Below are 24,174 nucleotides of genomic sequence, written 5' to 3'. Positions count from 1 at the left end.
ATGTTTTAATTACTGTAGGATATTGTTCAATGTCCAATTATACTAGTAACAGAACTACTATTAATGATTTATCCTCGAAACTTCATATTAGTATAACAAAGTTGATAATATTATTCGAACCAAGAATAAATATACAATAGAGATAGAGATAGAGTATCACAAGAGGTTTTGAAATTTCACTTTATTGTATGGAATGGAAACAAGGTATGATTAGAAGAGCAATTATTTAGTCCCCCACTTTAACCCCACCAATGTTGTAGCCCCACATAAAGATTTGCAGAAATATGAAAAAGTTAAGCATATATATTTTCCGAATCCCAAGAAAACATATCCGTCTTTATCATCTCTTCTTTCTAGCCGTTGACTGCCGATTATCTATTTCGTTTCTTACCCAAATTCATTAATATTTATAATAGTAGTAGTAATTTATTCATATAAATTTAAATAAATACTATAAGTGAATTACTGGATATATGCATTGATGATGAATAATTAATAGGACGACGATGAGAAATTAGAATATGTTTATAATGAATATGTATAGAACGAGATGTTATGTTGCATGTCTTAGGCATGAGTGGATGTAGAAAAAAGTTGTAGAGTGATTCAATATTTTATAAATTTTATTTAAATGCGGAGTATAATTTTTAACTGATATATATAATTGACAGTAGATGTTTTTTCAATAACAATTTACATCAAATTTTGATAAATTTTAAAAAATAATCCTAGCTAGTAAGGCCTTCAATACCTTGAAATTTGCATTTGTGTCCGCCCATGATCTTATGTGATACCGCTCTTGTTTATTTCATGTTAGTATTATTTTTTATTTTATCTATTTGGTTTTAAAATTATACTCTAAAATTTATTGTTGATGCCATTAATTTTCTAAATTTAAATAAAAAATAATTTTTTATTTATTCTTATACTGAGTATTTATTTATTTTGAAATTTGTAAAAGTAACGACATTAATGATAACTTTTAAATTATTGGAATCAAACTAAACTAAAAAACAAAAAAGAACTTAAGCTAACATGTGCTAAATGCGATGCGAGCATGTATATAAATAATGCTTGCATGATATCCGTAACATACTCCCTCAGTTCCACGATAGAAGTCCTATTTAATTTGGGTACGAGTTTTAAGAAATGTCTAAATGCGATGCGAGCAATTTATATAAATAATGGTTGCATGATATCTGTAACATACTTCCTCCGTCCCACAATAGAAGTCCTATTTAATTTGAGCACGTGTTTTAAGAAATGTAAAGAAAAGTAGATTGAATATGTTAGTGGAATGTGAGTCTCATTTATATAAATTAGTTTTATAATAAAATGTGAGTGAAATAAGTTGATGGAATGTGGAGTCTACTTATCATTTATGGTAGAAGTGAAATATAACTTTTATTGTGGGACGGACGAAAATAACAAAATATGACTCTTCTTATCGTAAGATGGAGAGAGTAGTAGTAACATTTATCTATATATATATATTGCGATTGGTAATAAATTAAGATAATAGTATAAGTCATCCTTTAGAAGTTGCTATAAACAATATGTACTTTTATGAAGTCAAGCATGTCCCATGTCTAACTGTGGAAGAAAATGACTTAATTCCCTTAATGCATGAATATATCAAAATACATGGACAACAATTTATGTCATCATGACTTATGTAAGTAAAATTTATCTCTCATTACAATTATTAGAACATTACCAAATTTTAAAAGAAGCAATTTGGCCGTCTTGAATAAATATACTATAAATTACTCCATAATAGGTAGGAGGGAGAGGGAGAGATAAGAGAGATAGAATGATGGAGGAACTTGAGTCCATAGCTTTCAGTGGTAATGTGCAGAGGTCATCCATAGCTCACAATCTTGGAGTTTTCAACGCAGACATGTCTCAATGTATTCATTCTTCTTCCTTCACTTTTCCCCTTTCTTCTTCTTCCTCTCTTCTACCTTTAATTTATCCTATCCTACTTCGCTTTTCTCTCTCTCACACACACTATCATGGCAACTCAAACAATTCTATATAAACACACAAACACTCTCTCTTTAGTCTTTAAATACGCATGCACTCAACAACGTTAAATTAATTGTTCCTAATTTAATCAGACATGGAGAGATCAAGCCTACAATCCTCATTTATCGACGATGAATTCTCCACCGGATATCTCCAAGATGTCCTCTTTCAATTCACCTCCAAACGAAGAAGGACCATCGACACCTCCATCAAGGTATTTGTGTGGCAATACATACATATGCAATTATGCATTGCCATTTTTAACATTTTTAATTGATTATGCGCAGAACTGCTGGACGTCAAATTTGATGACCGAATTCGACACCATTTCCGGTAATTCATCTCTTTTTACTTTTCAAATTATTATAAATTTCCAATTTGGAACTAAAAATACAAAGTGTGGCAGAATTGAAAAGCCCTGAAGATGGTGCTGTTTCGGAAACCTACGATTCTTCTTCTCAGAAAGAATCACCTGAGAAAGGAAACCTATATTGCATAGACCCCAATATTTTTGCTTCTGGTAACTACTTTTCTTTTCTATCTCTACAAATTACTCCTACTAACAATCATTTTTAATTTTGTTGGACTTAGATTTCTTTCCTTAAGAATCTTTGTCCCTCAAAGTGTTCCCTGCACTTGTCTTTTCCTCACAAAGAACTGTCCTTTAATTACAAGTAATAAAGAGAGAGACTTTAATTAATAAAGAATGACCGTATACAAATTAAAGTCGGCATATATACTTTGCTTCACATCTTATTCCAAAAGAATTTTATTTATTTAAGTATTGCTTTTCGGCTAATCAATTTATCTTTTCATATGAGAGATTATAAAAATGTAAAACTGAGTATTTAAGTCAACAGCTTCAAAATTATTCATTCATTATTATTTTTAAATTTATTAATTCCATAACTCAAGGTAAATACTGTATCAGGTGGTAGTGGCGAAAAAAGGAAAAAGAGGGTGGTGGCAAAAGTGGTATACCCATTTGCTCTAGTGAAGCCGGGGGGATTCGAAGGGGATGCCACGCTAAATGATATCAACGAGAGAATCCTAATGCCCCCGACGCGGCCGGTCCGACACCCTGTGGGTGACTTTGCTTGTCGGCCACTAGTCTCGCCTGACGGACTAGGTCTGTCCGGCAAGGTTGTGGTGGCCTTCACAAGAATTCATACACAAGGGAGAGGCACAATTACTATAGTTCGGACAAGAGGTTGATGGGAACAATAAATTAATTTCATGTACACATTTTCATGCAAGATTTGGGTATGATGAGGATCCTACCTATGTACTAGTGCGTTTCAATGCGATGGCTATATGATGTGCTAGATAATGAGATATAATTCAAAAAGATAGAGAAGGGAAATAGTATGTGTAGATATTATGCGTAAGTATGTATGTAGTATATTTGTTTTTATTTAATTTGAAATCTTAGACTTAAATTAAAGTTGAAGTGACCGTCAAGCAAGGAAAATTGCGTTTTTTTTTTTGTTTTGTTCTATATGTACATTTGTGCTTTGTGGGTATGAGTATAATTAGCATTACTATATTATGCCATGAATTCATCCATGTCTCTTGCACATAGATGAGTCATGTGACTAATTAAGCTACACAAGGTACATTGGCTGGCTACACTTTAAAATATTACTTAATTGTCTTATTTTATAATTTTCAACCAACTTAATTTCACTCATATTTTATTAGTATAAAATTAATATATAAAAATACAGCTTATCCTTCCACTATCACTTTCTAATCATTTTGCAGTATATTTCTTAAAATTCGTATAAGTCAAACTGATTCTATTACTCGCGGACAAAGAGAGCATAATACTTCATCCATTTTAGAAGTAGCTAACACACGCGTAGTTATAACATAGTAAATTTTAGTTAAAGTTGGATAGTACTAGTAATATAGTTTGTGAATGGAAAAATAACTTTATTTTGTTGTTTCTGTGTTAACTAATGTACCTAATGGTACTTGTAAATAAATTATATAAAATGAGGGTGAAGGATATGATCGGTTGATAACTATTTTAAATTGATAACCGACAATTATGTTAATAATTCACTTTATAAATGTCAATATGAAAACATTTGTATATCAACTAAATGTAGTTGACATACTTATATTTTTTGTTATCAAATTAACATAGATTATTTACATAGTTGTCATTTATCAATTTAAGATATTGTCAATCTAATAGAATCCATGAGACCATGAGAGTAAAGTATCAAATAAATGTCCACAAAAGAAAGGTTAAGATAATTGAAACAACTTGAGATTTGAGAATAGCTAAGTATGCACTACTCTCTCTGTCCACTATTAGGAGTGCTATTTTAGTTTGCCCGTCATTAGGAATTCAGGTTCACTTTTACTATAGATGGTAGGTAGAGCCCACTTTCTACTAACTTATTCCACTCATATTCTATTATAAAACTAATGTATAAAAATGAACTCCACATTCCAATATCTTTCTACACCCACTTTCCTTCACATTTTTTAAAATCTGTGTTGAACTCAAATGAGACTCCCAATAGTGAATGGATGGAGTATTTTTTTTTTTGGACGAGTGAATAGTAGTAGTAATATATATAGGCAATGTTACAATAAAATTAAGTATGCGATTGAGGGCCTATCGAAAGCTATTTATATCAAATACTCCATTTGTCCCATAATATGAGTCATATTTGGTGTTGGCACGGGTTTTAAAAAATGTAAATAATAGCGAGTTGAAAAAGTTAGTGAAATATATATGGTTCACTTTTTTATATTTATATTATAATAGAATGCGAGTGAAGTGAGTTAGTGGCATTTGAGATTACTTACCATTTATAGTAAGAATGAAATGTGACTCTTATTATAAGATAGACCGAAATAACAAAATCTCTAACTATGACCGTGAAAGTGGGACAGAGGGAGTAATATATATTCCATTTCCATATCCCTATTAAAACACCCACTATAGTTCATATAAAAGGTACAACTGCTGTTAATCACTGTATTCTATGTACGAAATCCATTCGTTGGAAAATGTATCCAATGAACAATCATTCACCTATGTTGAATAAATCAAAATGAAGAAAGAAAGAATGGCAAACTCCAGATCTGTCATTAAATTCTGGCAACAATTAAGAATAAGCATTAAAGTCATAGTGGTTAGTAGTATGTCGTTTTGTTCGCAGGGTCAAATTTGTTAAAGTCATAACTAATTATACCATTGCCTAAAAAAAATTATTTCACCTAAATATCTTCTGAAACTATCCACTATTCAACTTTCATCTGTAAAAAAGACCCAATTTCTTCTTTTGTTAATTTCAGTTCAATTTGCCAATAATCATAATACTCCTACTTATTATAAAAATCAACAGTTAAAGAACCATTATATATACGGTCATGTATATGTTCAATCAACAAAGACTGATACATTATCAAAATCGTAGTAGTATTTAATTTTTAGGTGTTATAATATTAAGGGAGAACTCCAAAAACTTATCCATATATTTTCTAAAAAGAATACAAAGTAGGAAAAAATGGATACAATTTGTCTGCATAGAGAAAGTGGCTAGTAAAAGAGTTATAATTAAAATTTACATTAGGTGGTCACTATGTTAGTGCTTTAATTAATACTTTAATTAATTAGGTAGTTGCCGTCAACTTCTCTTGGAAAGTAGAATTATTGAGAAACAGCTGTTAGAAATTGAAATTATTTATTTTCAAAATGTTTGACACAAAATCTCAATGATTCTGGCAGTGCAGGTGGAAGGCCAAGAAAATCTAAATGACGTTTTATGTGGCAGCCCACATGTTTTTTTTCTATATTTTTTTAATAATATTGTATCATTTGCAAATCAATTGATTTGTGTCAGCTCATAATTCCGTAGAGTTGTTATTTCCATGATTTCGTTGTGTACAAATACTGTATTTATTTTATCATGGACGTGTTAATGGATTTTCACGTACCATATAGCCTGACATGATATAATTATTATTAGGATCCACGATAGTTTACAACGTTAGTTTTGACTTAAAAAACAAAAACTATCGGTTTTACATTTTCTTTTATGTTAGTATCATGTAACAACTCATGCTTATAATATACTATGATTAAATCTAACATGTTCAATAACTCATTCTTTCGGCATCAAACTTCAATAAACATATTTTATGTACAAACTCTATATATATTGTATAAAGTCTAAAGTCTAAACTATTATTTGGATTGTTTGAAAATATAATAAAAAATGACAAAATATCAACAACAAAAAATATCAATATAACACCCGTCGTTGACATCTTTTGTTACTATATTATTTTGTCGTCTATTGTGATTTTCTAACGGTTCAGATCATAGTTTGGAGTTTGTTCAATATTTAGAGTTTACATTTAATTACATCCCACATTTTATTAATAACTACTGATGTAACGAGTATTTTTAATGTCAAACAACCCCTAAATATACTTTAATCATATTGATATACCTATTTTGAGTTTCGAGTTGTGTATGTTACAAAGCATCTAGTACAACTCATCCATCATAATAGGCGATTTTCCAGCGATTCAAAATAGATTAAAAACAAATTAGTTGAGGAAGTATGTGAAGAGAGGGAAAGGGAACATTCTTTCAAGGGAGACAGGAGAATAGACAGAGCATATGATATGATGGTGGGGAGGGAACACTTTCACTTAACCCCACAAATTTTTAACAAGACAAGACCCCAATAAATCACACCATGTTGTACGTGCTCCTTCTCACGCCTTTCTTCGCCCACTTGGGTTATTTTTCGCCTTTTCAGACTCACCTCCTTCCTACTGTCTTTGGAACTGACTTCAAAGTTGAAAACGATGTACTACACCCGTCCCAAGTTAGTTGAGACGTTTCTTTTGAGCATCAAGATTTCAGAAATTTAAGTTTAAAGGTTAGAATGAAGAAATAATGAAATAGGATAGAGAAAGAGAGTAGGAGTGCTGATAAAGTCTCTTGCCAATAAAAAAAGGAACAAAATAACACAACCAACTTAGAACGACAAAAAAATGAGAATACGACTTAATTATCTTGGGATAGAGAGTAATAGTATAAAATTCATGTGGAGAATAAGGGTCTACCAACATAAGAGCCAAAAGAAGATACTACCTCTTGTCTAAAAAAATTAGTCTTAGTTGTATATAACACATGTTTTAATGCAAAATTAGTAAAGTAAGAGAGAGAGAAACGTGATTGAAATATTATACGCATAACGTGGACTATGTTTTAATGCAAAATTAGTAAAGTAAAAGATAGAAAAAATGATTGAAATTTATCCGTGAAAATTACGAACCAACCTCGTTAGAAAGAAAAAAACTAAACTATTTTTATTATAAACTCAAAATGAAAAACAGAACTACTTTTTTCGTGGAAGGAGTGATATATAAATTATGCCATGCTACCATATATGTGAATCGTAAACAACAACAGTATTGTGAAAACGATTCCCTGTACACAAACTACCAACATCTTTTTATGATGTTGTTAAATATAGTCAAGTCGATAAGCGCACTCGATAACTGTAGCTTTGCTTATCTTATAGCTTGCGATATAGTACATGGTATGCTACAAACAGAGACAGAGGCAAAGTAGCAGCTACGGGGACGATTCAAGGAGCTTGGCGGAAAGACAGTCTGCTTGGTGAATCAATCCTGACAATATGTTCTTCCTCACCACCGGAATCATCACTTGATTCGTCCCTTCTTGCATGGCTTTCATCGGGTTCCAGTGCATTGCCTACTTGTTTATAATCTTGAACTCTAAATTTCTGTTTCAATGTAGTCGACCCTTCTGATTTAGCTGAAACCATTGGACGATGAGTAGGAACCGAAGGAACTCTGGGATACGAAAGACTGTGAGCTGGCTTTACTCTCGAACTTCTTAGGAAACTTCGAGTGCGCCGTCTTCGTAGGTTTATCTGATGATCAAACCGCATTGTCATTTGTCAACAAGCTACTCTGAGAAACAGTGTTTGTGTGTGTGTGTGTGTGTGTGAGAGAGAGAGAGAGAGAGAGAGAGAGAGAGAGAGAAACCTACCATGCTGCCATAAATGCCTAGCTGCATTGCCCTTGCAGACAAATTGTTGTGTTGTTCACCTGAAGTTTCCCCATCATGACGACTGGAGTTCATTAGATGTTGAGGCCAATTCATAAGACCACTATGCTCTCTACTGAAAGATCCAGAGTGACGATCAGCCGAACGTGATATCAGAGAAGACGTCCTCTTCTGAAGACTTTTGCCAGCCTCAAATCCTGCGATGTCTAATATGATCACCCTTGCCCTCGTCTCAACTTGATACACCGGAACTTGCTGATAGAAACTTCCCGCTCTGGCGCCTGCTAAATACAAAGCAGATAAGTAGTGATATGAGAATTATAGAATGTTAGCTGAAGTTTCAATTAAAATATTGAATCAACTTAATCGATCTTTTCAACTTTTTAATAATAAAATAACTGCTTCTTTCAGCACACCAGAGTGACATATCTAACAGCAGCATATCTGACAAGTGACAAGCAGTGTACCTAATGTTTCTGATTGCGAGAAACTTTGATCTAGACGTGGCAAAATAGCTGTGGGAGCTGTAAGCATCTCTTCTTGTCCACCCTGCTTTCTTATAAAACCTTCCAATAGGAAACCAACAGATTGAGGGAGTAACTCAAAACTCTCCCCTCTGATGTAAATATTCATTATTGATCTTTCAGCAGTAAGTGTTCGCAGGTCTTGCATTGACATTTTCTCAAACACGCGAGGAAGCATGATTTTGGCGAGAGCAATAATACTTTCCTGCATAAAAAGGGGTTCCTTAGTACTTCAGCTAAGGAAAGATCATAAGAAATTGGATTGCCACTTGATGCTAATTGTTAAGAGATCTTTACTGCTAAGATGGAAGATGAAGAATGCAAGTAAAGTAAGTAAAGGAAGCCAGGTGAAAATAAGGACAAAAGAAAAAAACAGGCTACTTATACCGACCCGCCAAAAGAAATCTTCTACTGCGGGATCAGATCTCAATACAGAGAGTATTTTTTCGGTCTCGATAAAGAAGCACATGACCACAGAGTTAGCCACAATATCGCAGGTGTAGGGCTTTTCAGCAAGCACTTCATACAATCCCAGAGTACTCCCATGAGTAAATGTTGGGTGCAGGAACTGCTTAGTGCTTGTATCTTTAGTCGACCACTGCCAAGCACAGGTATTCCATGTGTAAGGGATAACACAAGAAAATCAGTTAGCAATTGCAGGGCAAAAATAGTTGCAATATACCTTCACCACTCCGTTTGACAATAACCAGATACCAGTTGGCTTTGATCCCTCCTTATAAAGGGTGGTTCCAGATAGTCTCATTATTTCTTTCGTAGATCCTGCTAACGCCTCACGTGCTGTGGCTGGCAGTGCTCCCAACAGAGGATTTGCTGATATCAGATCCTTTATTTTGGGAATTTTCACCATAGGTGGATTTCTTAGGAGCTTTTTCAAGTCAGTCTGTACAGAATATTAAAAGTTGTTTATCAAGATTTCAAACAAAAACATTATACAATCATAAGCATAAGAAACTTGGGGATCGTAATCTACCTGGACAGCATCATGAAGGTGGCTCATCTCCTTTTCTTCTAGTAAGCCTATCTTCTCAAGATTATTAACATATTCAATCAAATGACTCAGCACTGAATATGTAACTTGTCTTGTTTTCACAACACGTAGCACCTGAAGGTGTTGTCAAAATAAATATCACAGAACATAATTTGCAGCATGTGCAATAAATTTACCTTCTATATACCTGAGGAAATGTAACACGAACATCTTCTAAAAAGTTTCTTGCTTCCTCACCCTCTTGCTCACTTTCGCTAATAACCATGGATGCAATCTCACTGTCTCCTAAAAAATCAATGCTTATGTGAGAAAAATTAAAAAAAGAAAAGTTAAAAAAAGAACTCAAGCAGAAGTGTACTCGAATTATATTAGAAAGTAAACTACAGTATTAGAGAAGTTAGTCATTGATCACAAATTTCTTTTGCTTAAACTCTGTAAGGAGCAAGTAGCGAATTTTATGAAGACATCCTCTGGGCCAGGAATTATTTGTCTATATACAAAGATGACGAAAGATAAAAACATGTGATGCTCACGATTTGAAGAAAATGAACACATGAAGTTCTTACCAATAAATTCATGTAGTTGCTCCCTTGCAATTCTGTGGGCACGAAGAAAGGCCGCACAAATATAGCAAGCAGACTCTAATCTCTCCACAGTAAAGTATGTAACAAGCTTTTGAGAGACAATGCTTGACTGAAAAAACTTATAGTGATTTGGGATATTCACATAAGATTTTAGACCTTTCCAATCACACAAAGCTTCACTAGATACAAGATCAAGCGCTTCGTCAACAGATCGCATTAGAAGATTCGCGGTAGTTTGGTTAATCCTTCCCTCATCAAGCATGACCCAGTAAGCTGCCTGAACACCTAAAATTCCAAAATTTCCTAAAGTTAGACCAGGTAGCAACGTTATGCGCATGAAAAGTTGCACACATAGTTCAACCAATAATACATTAACAAGCATCACAGCTTTAGCACAAGTATAACGATTGTCAATTCATCTATAACTTTTATCATCTCTGTCAATCAAAAGTTGTTGAACTTTTCCTTGCTTGGCTGCCATTTCATATTATCAATTTGATCACATGTTTCCCAACACCGACTAGTTATATTAGTTCATTATCAAGAAAACTGTTTCCTCAAGTAATAAACAAGTTAAGGTAATTGAAGAGCAACAGTACGGCAATTTAAGATTCCATGCCAAAGAGCAACAAGAACAGAGCCTTGGGTAATCCAAAAGTACATCTTAAGAACTAAAACAGCTATATTTTAGCTAAAGAAAAAGATCACAAAGAGCTTAAGATATCAAGTGTTGTGCTGACAATGGCTACAAGAATTGTAAATAACCCATTTGAACCATAAACAGATAGATTAATAAAGTAAAATACAAGTAGACTTAAGAATTAAGGAGATCAAGACACAAATTACTTACCATTTAAGAAGCGGACTCGAATATCTTTCAAATTCATATGGTCCGGATTATTATCATTTTCAGATAGAGAATGAGGGTGTATTTGTTCACCATCCGCATCATTTAGGCTCGTTATGTATCTTTTAACAGTAGGCCAGTCAGCCGGTCCCAGTTCTTCATCATCCCCAAGATCACCAAAGGCTTCCAGTGCTTTCTTTAACATTTCATATTTTGTGTAACTTAATATCCGTTTCTGAAACAATAACATAAATAAAAAATGTTAATCCTGAAAACATATCAGGAAGAGCATAGTAGGAAGCCAAAACTTTATATTGGCTGCCGAACCTGTTCTTTTTCAGTTAATTATGTTTTATTCAGCTTTAGTTATCATGAACACTACCGCCACAACAAACTCTATTTTCTAACAAAAGGATCTCTCCATCATTTCACTCGAGTTACAAGCTTAGTTTTTTTCTTGCTTTGTGTTGAAGTACACATATATTCTTGAATTATAAGCAGGAATTTGATATCTGATCAATCCGACAAATCGATTAGGCATATATTTTCCTATGCTCATCTATGAAGGAATTGGGCTATATTTTAAGTTAAAACACACAACACATAAGTAATCTAAGGTAAGATCAGAGTTTAACTTAAAAATAGTTAAGCTTTAACTTAACTATTTACATGTAAACTGTTTTATATTACTGACTAAATATGGAACAATGCCTAATCAAGAGATGCTAAGAATTAAACAAATACTAGGATTGATTACTGAGTTAAGTTATCATTAGTTATGACTATCACAATAGGCATTGGTTAAGTGCTTGAATTGCAAAATTGATACTATTTAATATCACCAGTCAACAATTAGATGAAATCTTTGGCCAGAGTTTGGCATGATTAGGCTACTCATTTGCAATTTTTTCACTCTTATTTCTGTTAATGCATAGTTTTATTTTACTTCGAGCTACAATTACATAATATAATTCAAAAACTCCTATTTTGGTTGCTTAGCTGGAGTCAGACTTAAGAAATTGTTTACTAGTTTGCTTGGATTTTACTTGATCCACTATTGCCATAATTTATTTAATTTTACAGTGTTAGATAAACCTACCTGCCAAAAAAGCACACAAGAGCAATCATGTCTTTCATTTATCAATAAATATTAAATATGTCGAAGACAATGATCATATTTGTCAGTAAAAGCTGCTTATACATTTTCAATAGCATTTTACCTCAATTATGATAGCATTTAAGTATACAAAAGTCATTGAATAGAGATGCAGATTAACACAGATGAGATAACTGTACCTTTGCTGGCGAAAGATCATCCATCTTCAGAAAATGTAAAATAAACTGTGTAGTAGACCCATTCACAATAAGCGTAAGAAAGACGATTCCACCAGTCAAAAAGACAAACTGCAAAAGCATGAGAAGGTAGGATGGATTATATGACATGCAAATATATAAGTGCACATTCAACTAATTTGCATACAATCTATATATAGATATATAGGTAGAGGATCAAATATAAAGTTTCCTCCCATAGAAGGTAAAACTCAACCTGGACTGATCTTTATGTAATCCAGGGTTATCATCTTAGTCATAATGCATTTTATCTATTATGGCAATGCATCATTTGATGAAAAATGTAGATCCTAAAAATAGTAATGATCCGAATTACGTTTTACATGCTCCGTGTAACGGGAATGGAGTTTTCTACTTGATCTTGTCCCTTTATTATAATGGGAGTGGTTTAAATAAAAATTTCTTATGGTGAAAACTGTGGGAATTATTGCACAGACCTATAATTTAGTCATTGAAACTAATGGTAATTCACAATATTTTTGGTGTATTCAGTGCAATTACTCTATAGGGTTCAGTGCACGAGTTCACACAATTCTCACAATAAGAAATGGAGTATTTGTTTTAACATCTCCTTATTTATTCATGGTGTCTTTAAAATAGCAACCTTATTATTGTGCTTATGTGAAACTGCGCTCAATAAAACGGAATTTTTGTCCCTAATGGGATTTGAACCCGGTGTTGCATTCATCCAACAAAGAGATGCATCCACCATAGATCTTCGCAATCGAAGGGCTGACAATAACAAGGTTTTTTATTTCAAAGTATCCCTATATATTTCACTTGTTCTAGTAGATCAACTAAAAGATACTTTATGTGCATTTACAGCTGAATCGCAACAATTCTAATACGACGTACCAAATCTCCAGTATCGGGAGAGATGTATGGTGAATTGTCACTGGAACGCTGAAACACCAATAAATTTCAAAGTTAGATGACAATCAAATATGGGATGCAATAAAACATATGGAAGTTGAGAATCGGCCTGTGAAAAAAATAAGCAACAATGACAGATAATATTGCGAATTGCAGTGGAAAATTGGTTAGAAATAGGAATAGGAATATTGATGAGTAAGATTGTATCTGCCTTTACCTAAAAATCTACTGCAGTATTTTCCATTTACCGGCTCTTATTTTTGTGAACCAAAAGTAAATTATGTGAGCTAGAAGTATTGATCATGGTAGGAAACTGCAACAAAGATGATAAAAACTTGCCTTGACAGAGAGTGATAGTGACAGTGCTACAGCCCCACGCAGGCCAGACCAGACAAGAATAATGGCTTCTCTCCAGTCCAGACCATAGCCAAAGTATTGCAGAAATGGATACAATACTCCAACCACAACCACTCTAGATGCTTGAACAAAAACATACAGAAGGACCAGATAACCCCAAGAATGTTCTGTGAGAAAATAATACAAGTTAATATAAATTATGTAATATAGAGAACAGATGCTCACGTTCTAAACAAATTTGACAAAGATGATAAGTGGAACTGCTACTCGAGAAAACTCAACTAATAAACTTCGACTGTGTACATTCAGTAATAGTATGAAAGTATGGACCGGATACTGTTTACAAGCATTCAGTCATCATCAACAGCTGCCCAGTCCGAGTTACATTGACTCTTTCCATATCACTCTACCTTAAAGTTATTTACATGTTCAGAAAGTAACTGTCAATTTACTACCCAAACATGAAATAACTTTAGATCCCAAGAGTCCTGCTTTCATCAACAATCATTTACTAAGGACAAAAGTAAGGGATGGAAGATTGGGTAACTGGAAGCACAGATTGATTCTACTTACTCAAAGAGAGGGTGATCCTTATGATCCAGTTAGTTTTAGATCCATTGCACAAATTTTGTCAATTAGGAGAACTTCAATCCAAAATAATTTTCAACATTAAGCACATAAATCTGAAACACACCATGCCTTCAAGGTGGGCCCATTACTAAACGTGAGGGGTGGAGTAGGGGATGGTGTAGGAAAAGTATTAGGTGATCCCCACTGTGCATGCAGTTTCCTTCAAGTAATACAAGATCTTAATTCCTTTTCCTTTGACATGGACCATCAAGAATCTACACTCAAATGGATTGGATGTATTTCACAAAAAGAAAATTTATTGTGAGCTGTTTTGTTCCACTTCAAATTCTAAGGAATCGTGAAACATGGATTCATGCATGTGCTTTGTCTGCAACGTAGAAGAAAGAATATATTTACCGTGGGTTTCAAATATGTTGTCGCTGCTGAGAACACTCTCAGCTATAACTACACCACTGCATAGAGTAAAATGCCATTAGGATCATGACAATAAATTAGGATGTAAAGCAAGTGAAGCTAAGTAAGATGTCTAATCAAGATTAGCTACACAGAAAAAACCGCTAATATGGCAGACAATAAAGTTTTGACATCATAGAGAGTGCACTGACAATTTTTCTCATATAAATGTAAAAGGACCAAAAAAGGTTTGTTTAGTCCCTTGTGCTTTTCCGCTTTCCAGAGTTCTGTTGTAACTAAAATATCGTGAACAAAACTGCATTACCCCCTCCTACAAAGAAACATATACTTCCACATGTTTATTATTTGATTCTTCTGAACCTTGCACGAGTCCGCAAGCACTTAAACAATTGCTGACTCCACATTGGTATGATATTGTCCAAATTGATTGAAGCACAAGCTTGAGTGATTTTACTTTTGGGCTTCCCCAAAAACCCGTCAAAATTCATAATCTCATGTCAAGGAAAGCGTTGATTTCCCGAAAGGTGACTTCTTATAAATGACGGAGTCAAAAAAGCCTTCACAGTTGACCACACTGGCTTTTATTTTGATTCTGTAAATATGTTAGATTGATGGGGATAAAAAAGGCTAAGTGACGTATATGTCATTTAATGCTTATCTCAAGCTTCTTGCTGGCTTTATAAAAATTTGGAAATTCTCATTTCTGCCAGAGAAAAGACTGAATCACTGAAGATGTTGCCAGTTATATGCATAGAAACTTTAACAATGGCTGAATTATTTAATACTACATCCAGACAGCTATATCACATCAACAATTCTTACTATATTTAATGTACCAAAAAATGCTAGACATGAAAAGATATGTAACTAGAGTAACCGAGCAGGATACCAAAAATGATGTAAACTTTGCTGGCTTTCCCCCTTAAAGGCAGTGCGAGCCACAGCAGAGTAGAACCTGTCCAACGTCTCTCTTTAAAGCAGCTGTTTATGAAAGTCGTATGATTAAATTATGAAAATAAAAAAAACGTACATCCCCAAAGTCATGACAGCCAAAACTCCAGAAATTTCAAATCCTTCTTGAGCCTGTCAACAGCATTTGTACTCATTTATGCTCTCATACAGTATAAAGAGAGAAAATAAATGAATATATGGTTATCCAGAGATTTCAAAAATTAATGACATTCTCAAGAGAAAAAGGTGAACTTATTAAGAGGATATATGTAGCGTGTTTGATATTTTTGTAGAAACAAGAAATGTGATAACACGTTTCAGAATTACTCAAACAATCAATTCTTTCAGATTCCTGTTCCTTATTCGGGGATTCCTTATACCTTTTTAACATTTCACCATTAGAATTAACAAATTTTCGGTTTCACATAATTATATCTAAGTCTCATGCTTCTCTAGTCGCGATGGCAACTCAAAATCCAAAAAAAAATGTTAGTATGATTTATCTAATGTTAGAAAAAACTTATGGGATTTCTCTCAATCACTTCTTTAGTAATGTTTTGCTGAATCTGGTTCAACCCTCAAAGCATCACCGCATAACATGATAAGAACAAGACAAAGGACAAAAAGATGTATATGTAAATCTCTTAAAACTGGTTTTGGTTCAAAGGAGAGTAGAATTGGCAGGATAAACGACTATATAAAGTAAGCTATAAGAAAAAAGTAACAATGAGATGGTGTAAAATGGCTGTACTCTTTGAGCTAAAAGTCTATTTTTTGACTGAAGATCATACATTTCTATATATGTTTCAGAATGACCTAAAAATAACATTACCAAGTGGTTAATGCATGACTGTCTTGAGCTGAAGGATCTTTATGTGCAGCAGTAGTATGTTATCACTTATCAGTTTCAGTTAGCAGTTAATAACTAGTCCAGATTCAAGAACACATGAGTTGAATTGTGTAGAATCAATTATAGTCTCACAATATACAAAATCAAAGCGCATTTGAGCACATTACACCAACAATTCATCTATAAGGGCAAGATAAAAGAACCTTCATGCAACATAATCCCCAGATCAACAACAGAGTGTCTCGCAATAATAACACACAGGTTTAGAAAGGTACATACAGTGAAAAATGCTAGGTAGCTCACGGCCAGTGTGAGAGAAATCTCAATAACAGTGTCATTGAATATAAATCCCAGCCACAAGACAGATGCTATTCCAAAAGCAAGACCCATAGCCACACTGTCAAATGAGATAAAAACAATTAAGCTATTTGCATCAAGTGTTGAGTCTAAAAATCTAAAGGTTTATGGACGTACGCTCCAAGAGAGACTTGTGACAAAAATTTGACTAAGCCACCCCAGTTGAAATCCCAGCCAAGAACCATCCGGTAAAACAATTGATAGACAACAATTGCTGTCCTGAAATTAAATAAGCAGACAAATAAGAGAGAAAAACAAATCATCGATATTTATATGTTAACCACTTGAAGTGTCAGGACACCTAAGCAAAAGTCTCTTTTGACAATAGTTATTGCTCAAGAAATTTATTGAAGAATATACCCATCATTCATCAAAGACTCTCCTTCAATTATTGTACTCAATTTTTTGCTAGCTCCCAGCTCTTTAAGGAGGGCTACAACAGCCACAGGGTCAGTAGCACTGAGGAGACCACCAAGCAGTAGTGATGTTTTCCAGCTCCAGTCATACGGGAAAGCAAGCTACATATTTATAATATTCAGAATACTTAAGAAAAGTTAATATTAAGTAAACAAAACCTTCAAACCTTAAGAGCAGCTCCAAGACAAAAGGTTGAAATGAGAACTCCAGGAACAGCAAGTAGAAACATTTGCATCATACACCTCTGTATTGAGTCACTTGAGTGAGAAAGCAAAGAGAAGTTAATTTATTCTATGATTCTAATCATAAAAACATCCATTTTATTGAATGACGTTGAATTACAACCAAAAAGTGAAACACTGAAAATAGCTAAAGCTGAATGCAGAAAAGATAGAGGGCAGCATAAGTAAGGTTATAACTAGAAAATAATAAATGAGAAAATTTAGAAACTCATCCAAATGGCGAAAATTAACTCTAAAAAATGAATTTCAGTAGAAAACAACCCAGGAAAGGGATTTGTAGTCTAAGCTTGAGACATACAACAGATGATATGGTTTCTTTATCTGCTTGGATAAAACTTCAAAAGAAACTTGGAAATATGGTGAAATAAATATAAGGCTGGAATCTGACACTCATTCACATCACAAGTGGAAACAAAAGAAGCCTCATTTGGATTAAGATTATTAAGTATTGTATCTACTATCTCATCTTACGTAACTAACCATGACCTTATATGATCACTACTGGGCTCTTGCATGCTTATGGTTAAAATCCATTTAATATAACATTCCCTGTTGCAACAAGACTAAAACCACTCTTAGAAAAAGAAAGCAAAAACTTGGATCTCTGGCCTGTTTTCTGCTTAACTATTCTCTACTTCTTTAGCAACCACCAAGCAGCCGAATCCACAGGCCCCTTCCCCACAAGCCAGCACCTACTCTAGTCACCAAACCTCTGACCCCTCCCCCCCAGCCCAACACCCAGAATACATTACCTACACTTCTATCACTGTTATAGTCCTATTTAAGTTCTGCATTACTAAGGCTTCAGATGTGGCTATTACCTCCTGGCACTATCACTCACTTCAAGATAGCTTTTAGGGAAGCGTTTTATGCAAAAAGCTGTAATGAGTGATACTGAAGTAAACCATTGCCTAGTCAATGTCGTGGTAAGGGTGAACTATGGAGAACTATAGTGCATCATAATTGCAGAAGGGGGACTTCAGAAGGGGTGACGAGCCTGCAAATCCAGTCAAGGTGGAATTGCTGTGCATGGGCTTCGCATATGGCTGACAACTTCTTCACACCCTCAAAGCTGATTTTCTGAAGAACATCTTAATTCTTCTTCTTACTCATATGGAGTGTCCTTCCTGTATCTGGCCGATTCTTTTCACATGACCAAATACACCAAATACAGTATAGAAGGTATAACTGTAACATTAAAATTATTATTATCAACAATCTCTCACATGTGAAGCGGGTTACTTTGGGTTAAGGCTTTGCACTAAGAAACTTCAATAAATAGGTGATCGAAAGAGTTCTGGCTCTGATATCTGAAAGCTTATCCATTAGCATCAAATTAAATTCTTCAGTAGTAATATACTATCATTCTAAATTGCTCAAATATAATTTAAACTTCTAGAGCACCTCTAGATGTTCATTACTACTGCAGGACTACTAGTAATATTTACATAGTTTAATGAAAATCATATGTCAAGAGGTGAGGACAAGGATTTTTTATGCATATGATTAAAAGAAATACTTACCACCAAATCACCTATTGTAACTTTTCCTAATTGTCAATGTCATACAGATTGCTAGACATAGACACTTTATCACAATCCACACACTTTTAGAACTTTAAGCTTAAAAAACTATGGACTTACAGCTATGTATTGGCAATGCCTTCCAAGACAATATATGCCTTGACACATGAAAGCATCAGATATAGATATAATATTAGTGCGCCAGAGTATTGTACCAGGAAAGTAGTAGATTGTTAAATTACTAACGAAATACTACAAAGATACAATTTACAGAAGAATTTCTGCAGACCTTTATCTGGTGTACTTCCATTAAAAATGAACTCTCAAAGAGAAGTGCGGGAAGGAATACAGCCAAGAGAAGTTCGGGATTAATATTAGCCCCTACACAAGGAGCGACAAGAAACATTTCATAAATAGCTGACAGATTATAATGTTCATAAAATATGTTTTACCAAAAACTGCAAGAAATATGTTTTTCTTCTTGCCGCAGTCATTTTAGGGACTTCAATGATGGTGCAGAGAATTTCACTTACAAAGACGGATCCCGTCGCCAATCTTTCCAAATTTATGGTGTGTTCCATATTCTGCAAAAAAATGTGCATGGTTAAAACCTGACTTCTCCCATCCTTGATGGACAATTGGTAGTTCATAACAATATAAGCTTTCAGTGAACCATAATTCACTTATTCACATAAAACCACCTCCCAAGCATGAGTGAAAAAAATATACTAGTATAATAACTGCAAATAGACGTAAAACAAAAAATCAGCTGCTTGAACTTGCTTCCCAAAATCAGATTTTGGTAAACATAAACAAAATTAAAAAATCGTATGTGAAGTTCACTAATTACCAGATTCTGGTCCCCATGTGGCCACATTGCCAATACAAGAAGTAGTATACATATATGTATAGAATTATTGTAGTAGTGAAACAGTTGGCTCTTTTTTGAAAGATGGAGTACTTGTTTTTAGCATAAAGCATATGCATCTTTTACTGAAAGAAATAACATCACTGCGGCTGGGGCAAGTAGATGAATATGTGCAGCCCAACATCGACGTATAACGACAAATGTGATTTTGATATTCCGAAAGTTGGAAAATTTAAGGTGAGGCCATATCACCTTTTCAAACAAAAGAAGCCAACTATTACATATTCACGGATTCTGCCTTGCTGTCACTGTCAAGTGTGAATAGTGCTTGAATTTTGTACTTAAGGAGTAGCTGCATTTCTGAAACTGGAATAATTCAAGGTCCTTATTCGGAGAGTGCTGTTGCACCAATTTGTGTTTCAACAGTTTGTCCCTAAATAATGAGAACCAACAAATCCTTATAATTACTGATTGAGACTACTCAATCTCTTATAAGTACAGAAATTTCAGTAGATTTCCAAGCTATCGATGAGCAACACGAACTAAATAGCACTAGATAATTAAAAAGGCACACTAATCTCCATATGCACAACAACATAAACACAGGAAGAGTAACCATTGGAACTCCAATTCATGCAAATAAAAATGACTCCTATGTTGCAGAGTTGGATTATGTAGCAACTGAAAATAAAATAAACCAACCTAAGGCGCCAAGTCCAATGCCGAGAAGAAGCAAAGCGACGGTGTAGGGCACTCGCGTCCCTCTGAGAGCGTGCCTACACGCAATCCCCAACACTAAGCTGATCCCGAAGAATAGCACCGCGGCGGTGGGATCAGCCTCCGGTGCAGAGTCCTGTTCCAGCAATCTCAGCGGAAACGCCGCCACCGTTCTACTAGCCAAAATCGACGCCATGATTCGGTCAACTCGGTCGATCACACTGTCATGCAATCAGCGACTTCAACTTGGCGAATCGAACTTGTGCTCTACAGAGTGAGTGGAATCAATCGCATCTCCTTTTGTGTGTGATTAAAGCCGTTGAGATGTGAATTCACATACTTTAATTAAGCAAAGCTTTATTTTATGTCAAAAAAAGCAAGCACTGAATAAAATAAAGCATTCAAGAGGTGGGGTGGCTCTGTTCAACTCTTTTTTAATTCGTTTCATGTCATTAACTATAAACAATTGAATTTGGAGGTTAGTATAAACTATAAAGTCTAGCGACAATGACATTTTAATCACTACAATGCCACACCAATAGTTCGTCCGTCATAACTATTTTCTACTAATATAATGCTCGTATATGAATATTTTTAATTATTTAATTACTTCTCATTCTCGAATCTTTTCCCTTGCTTTTTTTTTTTCACTTTAGTCCTTATAGGGCGGCTATTCTTCCCCCATCGTGTTCATGTTGATGGAGGCACCTTCCTGCTCATCGAGTAGTTGCCGCTGGCCGAGAGGGTCATATCATTCTACACCCGAGACTAGTGCTTCCATAGCATGTCATAATCTTCGGCCCATCTATAAAAGTCGACATCTTGCTCTTGCCTTCGACTTGTCATCTATTCCATATCATTGAGCTCATAGTCGTCGGTATCAAAAGTATTAGACAACATGGACATAAAACAAACAACTTTGGTATTTTGTCAAGGTGCAAAATAAAAAATTCAACTAATTATACTCCCTTAACATCTTAGTCACAATTTTCTGGGCCAATATTTCTTTGACTAAGCTAGGAAAATGTGTACTAGCCACCAAAATTGGTCATACTATATTTTATCTTGTAGACTTAAAAAGTGGACTAAAAACTCATGAAATTTGGCATTGCAGCTAATTTCAGCTAATTTTATCCGCAACTAAACTTTTCAAAAACCAAATCTTATGTGACATATCGGAATGCCTGTTTGGACTATTCAAATGTTCAAAAGAACGAAGTCCTTTTGAGGTTCTCAAAACAACGCCGTCCTCCACCATCTCGTCCACTTGTACAATCCTTCACCCAACAACCATGTTCGTGTCCAGGGGGTACATTGCCAGTGCACAGCGTTACGGACGGACGAGCACCGTCTGTGTCAATCTCGAAATCACTGAGAGCATCCGCAGCGGAGAAGGCTGCGGTGCTCGTTGGTCCGTGCTGCTGAGCATGGTGTGTCCGTCCGCCGATGACGCTCGTCCGTCCGTGCCAGCGGCACGGCGCTGCTCTTAGCTAAGAGCACGTCCGTGCCGCTGAGCAGCACACGTGGCGACGCCTCATTCGCCAACGGCATAGCCGTTGGCTTATTTAATTTATTTTTTTTTAAATGCAAAATTAATTGAAAAAAATGTTTTTAAATAAAATATATATATTTTCCATTTCCCAAAAAAAATATATCCGTTTTCTTCCCACTTTTAATTTATTTTTCAATTTTTTTCCCCCAAAATTCACATTTTCATTTATAAATACCCCTACTTCAACACAAAAAAATCACATTCTCTTCTATTCTATCATCATCTACATTCTCTCATCTTTTTTCCTCACACTCTCTCATCTGAATTCCCACCACACTACACAATGCCCGGCTCCGGCGATCACCCCTCCGGCAATCGCGATTGGAACCACGATTGGTTCGACTCCGAGGCCGGATTTAGTCCGGAAACGCAATTTACGGCCCCTCCTCAAACCCAAGGTTCGCAAGCTCCGGGTGGCTACCGTCCTTACCCGGTGCACGACCTAAACGCCTCCGGGTTCGGGTGGGCACCCGAACCCGGATCGGGAGAAGAGCAGTAGCTCTACTCCTACTCCTACTGCTCTACTCCTACTCCTCCTGTTCGTGGCACCCCACCCCGTACACTCCGGGTGAGATGATGGCGATGTTCAAAGCCTACTTGGCAGTCTCGAAGATCCGGAAGTTGGCACGAACCAGACCGGGAAAATATATTGGTGGCGCATCACTCGTCTTTACAATGAAACCCGGCCGGAGGGAACCATCTATCGCAATGATAGTAGGTGCGCAATTGCATCTTCGAAGATGCAACGAGGCAATCAGTAAGTTCCAGGGGATTTACCTCCAGGAAGAGCGGTCGGCAGGGAGCGGCACGAGCGAGCTCGACATCATCACTACCGCCTTGGAGACCTACCAACGCACGGAGTTAAAACCGTTCAAGTACCTGGATTGTTGGCAGGAGGGGCGCCAACATCCAAAGTATAGGGGCGGCATAATAGCATCCTCCTCCAGCTCCTCTAGCAAACGATCGAGGTCGGTAGCCCTATCCGACGACACCTCCGATGATGTGGCTACCCAGCTTGCCGGAGCTAACTTGGGTAGCCCCGACGCTGGCCCGAGCAGTTCCCGCCGGCCGCAAGGAAAGAAGAAGGCGACGACCACCCGCCGCCGCGCCTCGACTCCATCCGCCTCCGCCCCTGCCCCCGCTCCCTTTGTGCCTCCTCCACCCCCGAACAACACGTTGTGGACCCTCTTGGGTCAACTCTATTTGAACGATATGTCTAAGATGACTCCGGATCAACTTGCAAAACATGAGCAAATGATCCGGGGTCTCAAGCGCCAATTGGGGTTAGAGGACTAGTCTTCCACGTATGTAATTTTTATTTTCTAGGATTTTAATTATGTATTTTTATTTTTTTAGTATTTTAATTATGTAATTTTTATTTTTTAGGATTTTAATGTAATTTTTATTTTTTAATGTATTTTTATAATGTAGAAATGTTTTTAATAATTGGAGTATTTAAATTGAATAATAGAATGGTGGGACCCTTGAGCTTGTCCTTAGCTAAGAGCACGGATGTGGGTGTTGTGCTCTTAGCTAAGGACAAGGAGTAAAAGTGGGTCCGGCCCACTTCCGTGCTCTTAACTAAGAGCACGGATGGGGATGCTCTGACCTTCTTCTTTGTACTCCCTCTGTCACACAAATGTATGCACTTTTATTTTTTTAGTCCGTCTCATGCGAGTACGTAATTTTTAATTTTTGAAACTATTATACTCCCTCTATCCCATTAGAAATGAAACGTTTTTCTTTTTAGTTTGTCTCATTAAAAATGAAATGTTTCCTAAAATGAAAACATCTCTATCTCTACTTTTTCATCTCTCTTCATTTACTCACAAAACAACACTACATAAAAACTCGTACTGATTCCCTAAATGTTGCATATTTAATGGGATGGAGGGAGTACTCTATTGAGGAGTACTCTATTGAAGTGAGACATATTCTTCATTAACAATACTTTAATTACATTTTCTTCCAATCTATCTCTTACTTTACCAATTGTGCATTAAAACTCGTATCCAACCAAAATGCATACTCTTGAGAGACG

The 24,174-nt window shown here is 35.5% G+C and overlaps 1 protein-coding gene and 1 pseudogene across 1 annotated transcript; one reads left to right on the top strand and one right to left on the bottom strand.

Moving 5' to 3' along the window:
- The first annotated feature begins 1,798 nt into the window (after window positions 1-1,798).
- Window positions 1,799-3,574, top strand: LOC125216552. Its single transcript, XM_048118297.1, has 5 exons — window positions 1,799-1,910; window positions 2,121-2,242; window positions 2,316-2,361; window positions 2,435-2,548; window positions 2,960-3,574. The coding sequence occupies exons 1-5, from the start codon at window positions 1,814-1,816 to the stop codon at window positions 3,241-3,243; spliced, it is 663 nt and encodes a 220-aa protein (XP_047974254.1). The 5' UTR covers window positions 1,799-1,813; the 3' UTR covers window positions 3,244-3,574.
- Window positions 3,575-7,427: 3,853 nt separating this feature from the next.
- Window positions 7,428-20,945, bottom strand: LOC125214155 (annotated as a pseudogene).
- Window positions 20,946-24,174: the final 3,229 nt, after the last annotated feature.

Source organism: Salvia hispanica, chromosome 3 (assembly GCF_023119035.1).
Source record: "Salvia hispanica cultivar TCC Black 2014 chromosome 3, UniMelb_Shisp_WGS_1.0, whole genome shotgun sequence".
Classification (NCBI taxonomy): Eukaryota; Viridiplantae; Streptophyta; class Magnoliopsida; order Lamiales; family Lamiaceae; genus Salvia; species Salvia hispanica.
Note: the sequence above shows the minus strand (reverse complement) of the source record. Positions and strands in the feature narration are given on the sequence as shown.